Here is a 13,882-nt window from a genome sequence, read left to right as displayed (position 1 = left end):
GCAACTTTAATGTCTTGACAATTTTTTGGTATACAGATCCGAGCAACCTTTGTCGACTCTCTGTAGCGTATTGGATCATCATTCGTATTAAACTAACTTCTTTTTATATCATTCTTGGCTTCGGGAAAATTCGGAAGAATTCCGAAGTACTTGTCAATGTCTATCGCCATAAAATACTGTAAGTTGTTGCGATGGTTATTTCACGCGTAGGAAGTGCTTGTTTCGTACAAAGTATTTTTGTCAAGCTAATTACACCTTGAGAAATGAAAATAAATACGACGTTTAGAAGTAGGAGTATAGGGGTGTAGTAGTCATAAAAGTATAAGAGAAAGTAGAAACGATTCTGTACCGTAGAAGATTTCTGTATACGCTTTCAGCAAATTATAATTCGATGGTTAAAGGCTTATCGTAGCGAAAGGTTTAAGAGAAGAATGGAAAGACTATAGGGAGCGGAGAATGCAAGCGAACGAGAAGGGTGGAGCCGAAATTGAAAAGAGCACAATTGATCGTAGCAATACTTACAGAGGCTGTACATGATATTTTTTAGTCCGAGGCAGGTAGTTCCTACCTTCGATATCAAAGTTATAATCGAAGCGCTCGTTCGAAAGAAAAAAAAACAAAGGGTTTATTATACAATCTACCCCATTTTTGCAAAAATGAGAAAATGTTCATAGAAAACGAAAGAGGATAACTGGTAAAAAAAGTAAAAAAGAAAAAAAAGAGAGAAGGCTCGCTATAAAAGAAAAGACACAGTTCTTCGCGCAGATACGACCTCCTGTTGTTGTTGTATTCCGTTCGTTTCTCCTCGTATTCCGCGATTTTGCGAACCAACCGTCTTTTACTCTCTTTCTGTTCGAGCGATTTCATATCTTTTATTTTTTTCTTCACGTCACATTTGGCGGACTGAAAATTACGGTGATGCGAAGCACAATTATCGATCGCAATAATGTTACGAAGATATATATCGCGTATGTATTTTGTTCGTAAAAATCATTTGAAAAAGTTTCCATATTTACATAATATAATATATAAATTAACCGAGCGTTAAAATAATTAATTTCTTGAATAAAAACGTTAAACGAGAGAAATTAAACGAGCGGTTTTGTTAAGAGATTTAAGGAAGACGAGCAACTAGAATTTAGAAGATTTTCACTTACATCGCTATAACTCTCAGCCCGCTATTTGTAGAAAAATCGATTTGTTACGAGTTAACCCGAGAAGAGCCTTTATCCTCTCGATGCATCGATACAATAAGTACCATTGGTCGTCGAAATCGATCGTCCAAGCGGCGATCGTTTGCTCTTTTTGCTGTCCGTTTTGCTGTCTTTCGCATTGTTCGTGCGCGATCGTTTTTCTCAAACGCTTGCTCAATTTCCGATTACTATTTTTGGACGACGTTTTGCGGAACAAACGAAGAATATCGGTTGAAAATAATCGACGTACGAATCCGTTTATTGTTCCCTCAGGCAGTGTGTGTGTATGCGTTGATCTTTAAGCGAATATAGCAAAGGTTTTACCTTACTTTTCTCCTCTTCTTTTTCTTCTTCCTTTTTTTTTCTTTTTTTTTTTTTGTTAATTTTTATTTTATACTGTGTCAGTCGGCCAGATGAGCGAAATTGGAAATGCACAAAGGAAACGATCGTTTCGTTGCAGCAACAATAATATTAATAATGACTGTTTACACTAATCTTGGATAATTATATAGAGTTTAGAAATCCGCCCCTTTTGCCTGTCGCATCTTGCATTCGTACAATTTCATTGTCGACGACCAAAAAGAAAAGCCAGGAACTTTCTCGTCAGACCGTCGTTTTTGCCCATTTTTCGTTTCTTATTCCGAGCGAAACCAAGATGCATCAAGAACGCGCAATCTTCGTTCCAGAGACGAATCAAAGAAAGAAAAATAATGTATTATATATATATATATATTGTACGAATCATTACGGGCAGAGTGTGTTTCTCTCACAGCTGTACCTTGTTCGTTCCGTTTGATTTCTTTCATTTTCTTTTTTGTTTTTTTTTTTTGTTTTTTTTCTTTTTTCTATCGATTATTCTCTCTCTCATGATAGCTACACAGCAGAAGTACACAGGAAAGCGGAAGTAACGAAATAATACGTCGAATAGCAATTGTAGTAGTGGATAATGAAATTTTCTAGTATACCATACCTCGAGGAACGCGTAAACACTATACTGTTTATCGTATGTATGCAACATGCAAAAGCAAAATATATGTGTTGATGTGTAACAATTGTGCGTCCTCTTTCCTACCATTCTTTCCAGTTGTTTCTCATCTATTGCACGTAAGCAAGTATTTACAGCTATAGTTTCCTTTCTAAAGCGAGTTTCTAAAGTTTTGCTTCTCCTCTCTAAAAGAATTGGATAAATCAAATTGTTTCTCCCTTACGATATATCGGAATTCTTTTTTCTTTTCTTTTTTTTTGCTCGTAATTCGAGATCGTTACGTAATCTACGACGTTGCCATACTCGTTTCTTTTTCTCATTTTTCTAATGGAAAAAGTATTCCAATCCGAAGAGGTTAACGATATTACGCGTTCGATATTTTTCCCGCGCTGTCTGCGTGCTGCCGGCCGGAAGCGCTGGAATCATAAGTTCCGGTACGAAGCGAACGGCCTCTGCGCAAAATTGACGCTGTATCGAGCGTATTGATCCGGTCGACACAGCCAAAGTGCATGCAACGTTGTAGCCCGGTCACAGAGTACAGTCGGCGGGGCCCTCCGCAGGCTTCGCAGGCAGGCAACGTTTCCTGAACTTTGAAAATCAATGCCAATGTTCAGCTGGTGCGATAGCTGGGCCAAAGAGAGAGAAAGAGCCTGCCTGTCTGTATAGGAGGAACGTAGACAGGAAGAAAACGGCAAAAGCAGCATATTGATCTGCCTTTAGCAGACGGCTCGAATGCCAGCCACGCTTCACTGTCTGCGCAACCACAGAGACTCCGTATGCCTTAAAGCGGATAGACGTCGCGTGGTTTAGCGTCGTTAATGCGTTCATCCGCTGATCGAATTTTCACTTATCTATGCCGTGTATCGGTGAGGAATTTTCATAGGGAATTTTCATCCTTATAACGCAATACGTGAATCGGTTTAACGAAAAGTATCGATATAGATCGAAACGACGAATCGCGAGCAACAAGAATTCTTTCATATTTTTGTCAAATAGAAGAAATTTTTCGACCGACGACATAGGAAGATACAGCGCGCAGCAAAATTAACGCACGTATTTACAACGATTACGGATTATAACTGTTACGATGTATCATAATCGTATTATAACGATCGTGTTATATTCGCAAAGAGGTTCTATTCCCTTAGTCCTTTTCATGAAAGTATAAAATTGGAAGTCTGCAGTCCACTTACGAGTAATAATAATAACGTATATGCCTTGTAAATGAGTCTGATAGTTAACGAAGTTGGTAACGTAGTTGGCTACCACTTACGGTGAAGCGAGTTCGAATCTCTTAAGGCAAGAAAGGAAAAAGGCAGAGGCCCCTCCTCTCCCGTTGTACAACGGACAATGGTAGAAATAATGGCGTTTTATTGTTGTTGTATATTCGTCGAAGAAGTCTACGCACAAAAAAAGAGAGATCATCAACGTTACATAATGCTGGACTTTTCTGACAGTTTGCAAACCATTCCAATAAAAGATTAACTAACCGCACACAATACGAGACAATATACACATAGAAACAATATAGAATTTTTTCCAAATATAAAAAAGAGAAGTTGGGTGAAAAAGCCCGGAAGAAAAATTATAAAAATGATTTTTGTAATTTTGAAAATTAAAGCGTGACTTAATCATTCTTTGCCAAAGCTAAAGACAACGCGTCTGTGATTTTGAACGCTTCGGGAACGTTTTGTTTAAATTCCATATAATTTTTAAAAGATCTGACAAATTTTATTATCTTTGAAAAATTATTCTCGGACTAGACTGGTTCAGTCTTGTTTTGGTCTGAACTACAGCAAATATTTTTCTTACGTCGTGTTTAAATAAAAGTAACTTTTACTTTATACGAAGTCACGTACATTGAAAATAACGAGAACCGTCGACCGACTGCCAAAGAACAATAACGCACGATCAATAATTATTGTTGAAGTTTGTCTATACAAGGTATCTTCCTTTGGGTAAACAAAACTTTATAAGCCAATTTCCTGTAATTTATTTTAATAGGATTTTTAGGGTGTTCCTATAAATCCAGCTCGATTAGGGTGTATCTAGACCACGTGACCTTTATAGGAAAAGCACAGACCCCTTATACGTGGCATGGCGACTTTTATTACGCTGGAAACAGCAATTTGTAACACTGTGGCAGTATAGTACACGAAAGTAACGATATTGCATAGCAAGAATTAACTTAGAAGGTTAACGATCGTTAGCGATCATTACGTTTCGTAACGTTATCATCATCGTAATGGCCATTGCCGATGAAGAAAATAGCTGTCGAATAGTCTTTGTCATATCGAATTAACGGAAGAATATAACAAACTATTTGTGAAAAACGGGGAATAAAAAGTGTATGTTCTTCGAAATGAATTATCGTCGAAAATTTCCTGGTTACAAAAGACAGGCTTTATGTGGAAGCCAATGTTTGTAAGCGGATGTCAAAAGTCAAAAATAAATAGAGAATTTACTTTCCATCCAATCTCTTTCTTCCTTACCATACATTGCTTATCAACTCTAATAATCTATAAAAAATTCTCTACGAAAGTTTCTTGTACGACAAACAATGTTCTTTAAATGTAATGGCCTCTTAGGGATGGAACTCAAAATTACACGTTATTTTTAGCTTTTATCGACGAGAGAACGATCAGGACATGCTGTAATTTTCAAGATCAAAGAAGTAATTTCACCCGTTTATTTCAGTCTTCTTATTCCACTTCTTTTTTACCCGAAAACCATGCGTCGCTTTTTGTTACAGTCGATAACGTAGGAAATGATGAAAAAGATAACCATTTGAACGTTTAAGGGCTCGAAAGCAGATTCTCCCGGTTATTCGATGGAGCTCAAATTTTGCACAAATTATCTCTTTATTGATCGCACACATCCCGAGCGATGGCGCGAATGAAACCTTGAACAAACTTTTGTCATCGAGTCCGAATAATAAGAGTCATCGTAATGAGCGGCGTATGCGTTAATTTTTCACGTTCGTGCGTATACCGTAATACCGAGAAAACACGCGTACACGCAAAATCGAAAAAATAACCAACGATTTCTTCAACCGCGAACGTGCTCGCGCCTTCTATTATTTCTCCGTAATCGAATCTTTCATTCGCGATTACGTGTCTTATCCGACGAGGAAATTCAGACAGGTTTGGTGAGAGGCGTAGTTTCGAAACGTACGAAGCATCGTTTCTTTCATACACATTTTTCGATATTTTCGTACAGGCTGAGATCTTGATACATTAAAGTCTTATTAAAAATTTTACGATTACGCTTATGGTAGAAGCGTATCCCTTGGTACTTTATAAAATATCTTCCTTCCAAGCTGCTATCGAGAGTGATCCGCCATTTAGTCGAATTGCGAAAATAGGTAATTTATTTAATTAAAGAAACTCGTTTTCCTTCGAATAGGAAACGGGAAACGTTGATGTTATCGTTAACGGTCGAGAGTGCGCGTTAAATTGTGCGATCTTTCGCACGACCGTCTGCTCTGTGCTTCCAACTTAATCACAATGGACAAATTAATATAGAAATACATACGGATACGAATCTATTTATCTTCGTTTCGTAATAAACGTTTTAAACGAAATGGAGTAGTCCTTCGTCTTTTGGAAGATAAAAAGGCGGAGAATTTATAAAAATTCCAAGAGATTTTTGGAATCGTCCTGGAGCAAGTTTTAATCGTCAAAGCGATCTTTGAAAAGTTTTAATGAAATTCGAAGCGATACGAATCTCAGAGATTGTACGATACTACAACTCTCTTTGTTTCAGGTTCCCTATGCTTCACGTTTTTATCCTGAATCGGCCGAGCTAAATTAATGAAAATAACGTACGAAGCGTCTAACGAGAGAAGATCTTTATTACGGCGATGTTTATACATTATTCAAGCAGCCGAGCGTTTAATCGAGCGATTTGAAATTCCAGCGTCGATTTTTCTATCGTTGCCTATGAATACGACGATAAATATTAATGCTGCTCTGCGTTGAAATCGTGTTATTAAAGTCTATGAATTATTTTGAATTTTTATACACGGTTATTCGACGGCCAGCTTCAAAATTTTAGCATTCCGTGTTTTTTCAGGCTTCGAAACTTCGAAACTCCTAGCTTTATTCCGAAAGTTTCCGCTTCAAAGGCTCTGGGATATTTTCTTTTTGTACAATTTTTTTCGGATATATTCTCACTTGCATGCACGTTGCATAGATGAATAAACGTTTCGTAGTTGGTAAAGTAGATATTTCTGAATATTCGTCGTTACCAAAAGCGTTCGCGTCGACTCGTTTGATATCTTCCATCGCGAGTTTATCGTTGCTTCGATGTTCCATCTCGTAGCTGAATTCTCGTCGATCGTGATTCAAAGGAACGTTGTTCCATTTACGGGTCGATCTTATTTGCGATCGAGCTTCTCTCAGCGAGGACAAGCAAAGAAACAAAATATCCATGAAACGTGTGGAACGAACACGCGGTAACAAAGCGACGACGATTAATTGATACGTCGAATATCGGCGAATTAAATAATTCGACGAGAGAACACGATAACGAGACTGAAGTTCGAGTTCCCTCGATTCGAATATTTCAAATATCGATACTGGCACGTTCGATGGTTGGGCAACTGGTCAATTTGGTGGACGACAGAAAATCGATAACGAGGAAAGAAGCGGCTCCCTTTAAGGATCGATATTACCGCGTATAGATAGTTTTTAGCGTGGCCAGCAACCTGTACAATGCTGACGACGTAATGCACGGTTTAATTTTCTACCACGGAACGTGGAAGAGGTGGAAGCTCGAACAGGGCAACCATCCTTGTTGCACAGAAATCAGTAACTTTGTTATCGTCGATTCTTCGACATACCCGTTTTTAAACGACGATATTTTTTATTTTTCCTTCTTTCCTTCTTCCGCAACGTTGTGACTCGCAACATACTTACGTTCTCTCTTAATCGATAGAGGGGCAAGAATACATTTCTTGCGGAAGAAACAGCAGATTTGGTATCATTTAGGTATCGAGTAGTTTATCGTTGAAAACATTCAAGTTGTATAAATTTTATTTTGCTTTATATGCTATTTTGCTATATAAATTTTATTTATGTAATTTACGAAAGACCGTAATATGAAATACAGGTGATAGCTTTATTTCAATTTGCTGTAGATTTAATTAAACCATAGCGTAAGCTTTAACAGAATCAAATCACAAACGATTCGTAAAATAATTTCTACTGTGTTGTGTCTTTGTAATAACTTACTCGATGAGCGATAAATTCCTTTTAAAACACTTTATAGCTGGATCGCAGAGTTTGATGCATTCACGAGAAACTTAAGAGCGTAAAATGCACGTAAAACGAACGCGATATCAACGTAACACGAAATATCTAGGTTAAGTATCCGTTAGAATTTTCAACGAATAGAACGTGCCTGTTTGATTACGTTTATAAAAATATTAATTCTATGCACGATATTTGCGTGTTCTACCTATAAATACGATTTCTTCTTTCGTTCGCAGGAAGAAGCCTGACGTTTTAGAATACCTGGACCTGTGCACGGATCCACCTCTTCGTTTGCCCGCGTCTTGCCACTCGAGAATGCAGTCACAGTCGGCGTGCGATTGTTATTGCAAAACTCGCGTGCCGATAGCGCGACAAAGAGAGGAAATTCGATACGCCAAAAGCGGTATCAGAGGGTCAAGAAGCTCTGTTCGTCGAACAGAAACAGCGAGAAGCGCGAGAAAGGTTACATTAGCAGCGGCGAAAGCGGTCAACGATGAACAGGTATCGGTGTAACAAGAAACGCGATCATATGACGAATATGAAAATTGATCGGAATAACAAGCGATAAAAAGAAGAAGAAAAAGAAAACGAAACTAACGCTCGTAAAATATGGTAGACGTAGATAAGATATAGGATCAATTTTGGTATTTCAAATCCATGGGATTTTTATTACAATATCGTGTGGATCTTGCGTAATCGATAATCTCAAGCGAGATAATTCTGAAAAAGAGATTTCGCTAATTTCTTATATAGAGATCTTTCAGAGTTATGTTGTTTATTCGACCAGTCGCGGAGAGACGCGATCATGAGGAAGCGTGTCAACGGGATAAATTCCCGTTACGATTAGCTAATCGACGCCACGAACTGGTCGATTCTCTATTTCAGTTAGGACAATAGGGATGGTTGAATTAGTATAACACTGAGATTAACAGATTATAATACACATGGTGGTTGGTAACTAGTGGTACGAGCGGAAAGGAGGTGATTCTACGTGAAAAAAGAAGTCGAAAATGTAGAATATGGTAGGTATGGAGTAGTTGTATAACTATCCTTAAAAATACAGTTGACCCGAGGGGTACAGAGAAGTACAGAGAAAAGTACACGAGTGAGTTCCACTTGGACTGTAAACAAGTAAGTTCAGTTCCACTTGGACTGTAAACAAGTAAGTTCAGTTCCACTTGGGCTTTGGAGAAGTCAGCGCATTTGCCATCCTGTTGACCGTGTATTCGTTATTGAACCTAAGATTATTGTCATTAGTATCTCGAGTATCTAATCGCCACGTCTAATTGTCAAATTCTGAAATAATCATATTTGTACTGTTAATTATCATCTATATTGTATAACAACAATGGCTAATCCAAATGAAGGTTCGTCAAGCGCCCCTAACCTCAATGATAACTCGACATATATTTTCAACAACTTTGTAGAGAAGACAGTTACGCTGTTGCGATAGAGCAGTAACCATAAGAAACCTCTTGACTCGAAGATGTTTTGTGCCACTTAACGGGTTAATGGTAAATCAAAAAGCCTCGTTTTATGACAGTTCTTTAGGATTATTGCGATCCAACTAATTGTGTTGACGTGGCGACCGAGGGATTCCCAAGGAGTCACCCGACGAAACACCTGTATCGTTTAACTTTCACCACTCTCCTGATACCTCTGAATACGAGTGTACGCTGTACGCACATAATTTGGATAATATTAGGTCATCCGAAAAGTTTCTTTCGTTTTATAAGAAAATGATGGATGCACAACATTTTCCGTTTTATATTGTTTTATCATTTTATCAAGATAAAGATCACAACGTTCGACAGATTAGGTTTCACGTTTGTATAAAGATGCGTTGTTGTAAAAGATGTGTCTGTAAAAGAAAGACGCTTTTCCGACAACCTAATAGAACTCTCAAATTTTGGATGATTTATTCGTTGTCCGATTTGCAGCTCGATAGCAAGAGATCCAGCGCAACACTTTCGGATTCGCCGGTGCTTAGTCCGGAAACAACGGCCGTTCTCGAAAACGTAGAAAAATTGGTGAAGGACGCGCAGATCCAAATGAAGGAGATAAGTATGTCCGCTAAGTGCGGTCGCCTTCAAAAATGCACAGACGTGTAAGTGTCCCGATCGATATGTGCTTTTCCCTACGAAATCTACCCGATACTTTGCAACGCGGTTGAACAACACTCGTTTTTCTTCTCGGTCAATAGACACGCGCTGCGTATTTAGTTTGTAATTTCACGTAGCAAACTGTGACTTCGTAACGAACTACGTAGCCAACGAAGAGCGTCTGGAGGAAAAACGCGCGTCGACGGCGCTCGCAACGTACGAAACGTTCCAATGCAACGCCAGCTCACCTCGAAGCTTGCAAAGTTTCATCGCGTCGATTTAAGTTCGAATAGCAGGTGCCACGAGCAACACGATCGGTCACACGTCGAGCCATTTGTCCAAGCGTCCCAACTTGTGCAAACTGCACATGTCTTTTGATATATAAATGCACGCGTAAGGTACAACTAATTTTATTTTCCAAGACGTTCGATAAATAATTGCTACCAATTGATCATTGAACAAGGAAGATTTACTCTCGCACGTGTTGCTTGTGTTTCACCCGATTTCTCGTACGATGCTGTAGGTTGAAGGGTTCGAAAAATTCTCGCTCCTTCGCCGGATTCTCAACGATATCGATACACAGCCTGACGTTTCTTTCAGACATCCAGACGAGGCGGCGTTCGACGATGAAAATGATCAACTTTTGTACATCCGTGAGCGAGTGGCCTACAAGTTTCAAGAAGCGAACGGCTGGATCGACGCGGGGTCCAGCGATCATCGACCTGGTCGTGAGCAACGCGACGCGATCAAAGCCAAGAGGGCGGCCGATCTAACGGCGCCTAAATTTCAAACTTCCGACGACCGTTACGAGGAATTCTCGCGACGAAGGAAGCGGTACGTTCAAAGATTCGGACTTTCCTCTTCGTGTCCCGCGCCCGAAGACGACGAGCGCAGAGACGAAGATCGTATTACACGTCCTCCGCCAGAGGACACGCGGAGAGACGACACAAGGGCGAACGCGTTCTCGGTGCGGATGGGTCCTTCGGTGAATATCAAAGGAGACCTGGTCACCCAAAGCTTGGCAAGCATTCGCATCTCACCGGATCCGTCGTTCGTGCAAGAAAGTCGCAACGTCGCAACTTACGTGGTTCGTCGTGACTTTCACGCCAAGGACGGCTCTCCGAGGAAGAGGGAGAAAGTCGTAAGAATAGCGGAGGATGATGAAAGTAGGACGAAGGGGAAATCGAAGAGGGCGAGTCGGAAAGACCGTGTGGAAAGTGGCGATGGATCGGACGCGGCGCGCGTTCCTGGGAAGTCGGAAAGAGTTGCAGCAGGGAGATCCTGCGATAGTTTGGCGAAGGACGAAAAATTGGACGATAAATTGGACGATAAACTGGACGAAAAACTGGACGAAAAATTGGACGAAAAATTGGGAGATGTGCGCGAAACGACAACGAAGGATCTCGAGAGCGAGGGGAACCTGGAGTCGACGGGTCGCGACGACGAGGTCGCGTTGAAGGAGAATTTTAGAGAAACGATCGAGGACATTTCGAACGACGAACCCGAGAGTGAAATTATCGAGGAAGGGACGGACGATTCGGCGATGAAAATATCGGCGAGGGGCAACCAGAAGCAAGTGAGATTCGACGAGCGAATCTCGAAGAGGAAGGAATGCCCTGAAGAGGAAATAGTCGAGGATAGGAGTCCGCTGCGAGCGAAAACTCACGAAAGTCGCGTCGAGTCGCAAAGTACTGAAGGAGCAGATGCAATTTGCGAGGAGAATTCGAAAACACCGTTGACGTTCGTCGAACGTTTGAAAAGCCGACGAGCTTCGAACGATCAACCTGAACGATTCAAAGGCTCTTCGAGGAAACTTCAAACGAACGACGAGCAGGTTCCGTTATCGAGCAAGGAAATGGAAGAAAAGCACAAGACCAATAAAAGAAGACACAAGGAGGTTTGCGAGAAGCGAAGAACGGAGGAGGATGAGCGCTATAAGGCGATAGATAAACGTTTCGCAAACATCGTTCAAACATATTGCAACAGAGACGAGAAACAGTCGGGAAATTACGCGGAGGACAACGTTTCTTCGTCGAGCGCGATCTTCACGGAAGATAGCGAGGAATCGGACGATCTTTGCAATTTATACGAACCTTCCATGGACGAGCTGGACCAGGTGTTGCTTTCGTACGATAAGATAATCGAGAGCGTCGTTCGATCGACGAAAACGATAGACAGGTTTCTTTCGCGACCGGAGCTCGACGAATATCGCGCGCAGGATACGACGAGAGGAAAAACCGACGGGAAATATACCGCTGATCTGGTTGCGATAAACAGCGCGAAGATCGCAACGGTGGAAACCGATGGAGCGGAAAATTTATCTAAACAGAGTACGCTGGCTGATCGGTTTCACGCACGCGCTAAACACAACGCGGTATCGAAAGTAAAGAAGAACTCGACGATTAGGTCGGAGAAATTTGCAAAGCGGAATGCAGCGATTGAATTTGAAAATTGCGAATTTGATCAGAGTGGAGAGATGGAGGCGGAAGAACGTCGAGATCGGACGAAATCGACGATCGAAGATCGACGATTGCTAACGAGGAATAAAGCGATCGCGAACGAAGAACGGGAGCTTGATAGGATCAAACGAACGAAAGCTACAACGTGTTTAAAGTCGTGTGTATCGACGAGAAACGAGGATGGTTCGAGGAGAAGGTATATCGCGCCGAAAGTCTCGGACAAATTTACGGCGCGAATTTTCGCAACGAACTCGAGGACGAAGGATCGACCGGCCCCTCAGAGGAGAACGTCGAACGAAGAAACCACCGGCTCGAGCGAAGATAACAGCAGGAATTGCGAAACGACGACCGGTACCAACGAGGCGAGAGACATTTTTCCTCGTAAAACGCGTTTATTTCGAATCGTGAACGATAGCTCGAGCTTAACCGCCTCTTCGATTTGGCCGCAGTCCTCGAGTACGGACACGAAGAGCGCGAACGATACGAAAATGTCGCAAGAGACGTGGAGGTCGCCGACGATCAAAGACGAGTCTCGCGATGAGAGAGCGACGATTCTCAGGATAAACGCGCTGGAATTGAAGGAAGGAGAGGTTCAGAGAGGTAATTTCGATGACACGACGTTGCGGAATATCGTTCGCCCCGTTGTCTTAAAATATGTTGCAGCGGATGAGAAGATCGAGGAAAACTTGATGGCGCTCACTCTTCGAGAAGAAACGCGCTTCGTAGAAGATAAAATAAAGAACATGCTGAAGGTAAACGAGATAGTGCCTTTGATGGCGAAGAGCTTGTTGGAGAGTTTGAGGAACGACGAGGCGAGTCGTGGAAACTTGCAGTTGCTAGTTTCTGGAAAATCGTCGATATACAACGCGGTTTCGAACAACATTCGTATGGTCGAGGCGACGAAATCGGATGACGAATCTGAGAAACGAGATTCGCAATTGGAACGTGCGCGGATTGAAACGAACTTGAATGAAGAAATTATCGAAAAAGATATTTCGATAAAGGATAAATCTGAACGCGACGACGCTGTTCTTAACGAGTCGATTCCTAATACCGAGGATCGATCGTCTTTAAAATGTAACGTTGATGTATCGAGAAACGAAAATTCTGCAGATAAAATAGACCACGATATCGGATTGGCGGAAGACGTTAAAATAAGCGGTGGAATTGATAATACGAAAAAGGATCCTGAAAAGAATGACGAGAATAGTATCTCGAAGAACGATGCAAACTTGCGGATGGAAGTAAGTGAGAAGGAAGATAAAAGAACTTCGTCTAATATTATTCACGAGTCAATCGGCAGCAAAGAATGCCACGTTGCTGAAACTTTAAGAAATAATTTGCTGCGGGATATCGATGAAAGAATGAATTTACACGACAACGAGGCTGCTGTAAAGGATATTAAGGAAACTTCGCTGAAAACGAACGATGACAAAGATGCGAAGCGTGATGACCCTGAAACATGGAATAAAAGATTAGTAACTTCGAACGATACGGTTAGTGAATTGAGGAAAGAGAAATCTGTAGAATTGTGTTCGATGGAAAATCCAGGGAAAAACGAACAGTTTGATAATAATATTTCGCAGGGTTTATCGTCTGATTCTTTGCGCGATTGCGCGTCTCTTCGATCTTCCTTGAGAAACCTTTCGAAAACTTCATCGAATAATACGAAACTTTCCCAGGAAGCGAATGAACTTAAGCAGATGGAAACGAGTAATGTGATTGTTGATAAAATAAGCAATATAAATAACTCACATTTCGATAGCTTATTCGAGAAAAAGAACATTTTATCCGATGTGTATGACGGAATGGACAAAAAGTTCTTCTCTTCTACGTGTCTTGATGCCAATACCAATTATTCAAGTTTGCTTAATCAACGGCAGAGGTA

At 41.0% G+C, this 13,882-nt stretch overlaps 1 protein-coding gene across 6 annotated transcripts in view; it reads left to right on the top strand.

Moving 5' to 3' along the window:
• Positions 1–13,882, top strand: part of LOC122572189 — a 57,842-nt gene that overhangs the window by 42,725 nt on the left and 1,235 nt on the right. Inside the window, exons 1-5 of one of the 6 annotated variants that reach the window (XM_043736867.1) lie at positions 4,930–7,169; positions 7,450–7,542; positions 7,670–7,934; positions 9,374–9,540; positions 10,136–13,879. In XM_043736867.1, coding sequence (XP_043592802.1) covers positions 7,749–7,934; positions 9,374–9,540; positions 10,136–13,879 — 4,097 coding nt within the window. In that variant the 5' untranslated portion in view covers positions 4,930–7,169; positions 7,450–7,542; positions 7,670–7,748. Of the gene's footprint in view, positions 1–4,929; positions 7,543–7,669; positions 9,541–10,135; positions 13,880–13,882 lie in introns of those variants that run through there. The other 5 variants (XM_043736866.1, XM_043736865.1, XM_043736863.1 and 2 more) reach the window with 5 other exon arrangements.

The sequence above is a fragment of the Bombus pyrosoma genome, linkage group LG10 (assembly GCF_014825855.1).
Source record: "Bombus pyrosoma isolate SC7728 linkage group LG10, ASM1482585v1, whole genome shotgun sequence".
Lineage (NCBI taxonomy): Eukaryota > Metazoa > Arthropoda > Insecta > Hymenoptera > Apidae > Bombus > Bombus pyrosoma.
This window is presented reverse-complemented; position numbering and strand designations above follow the sequence as displayed.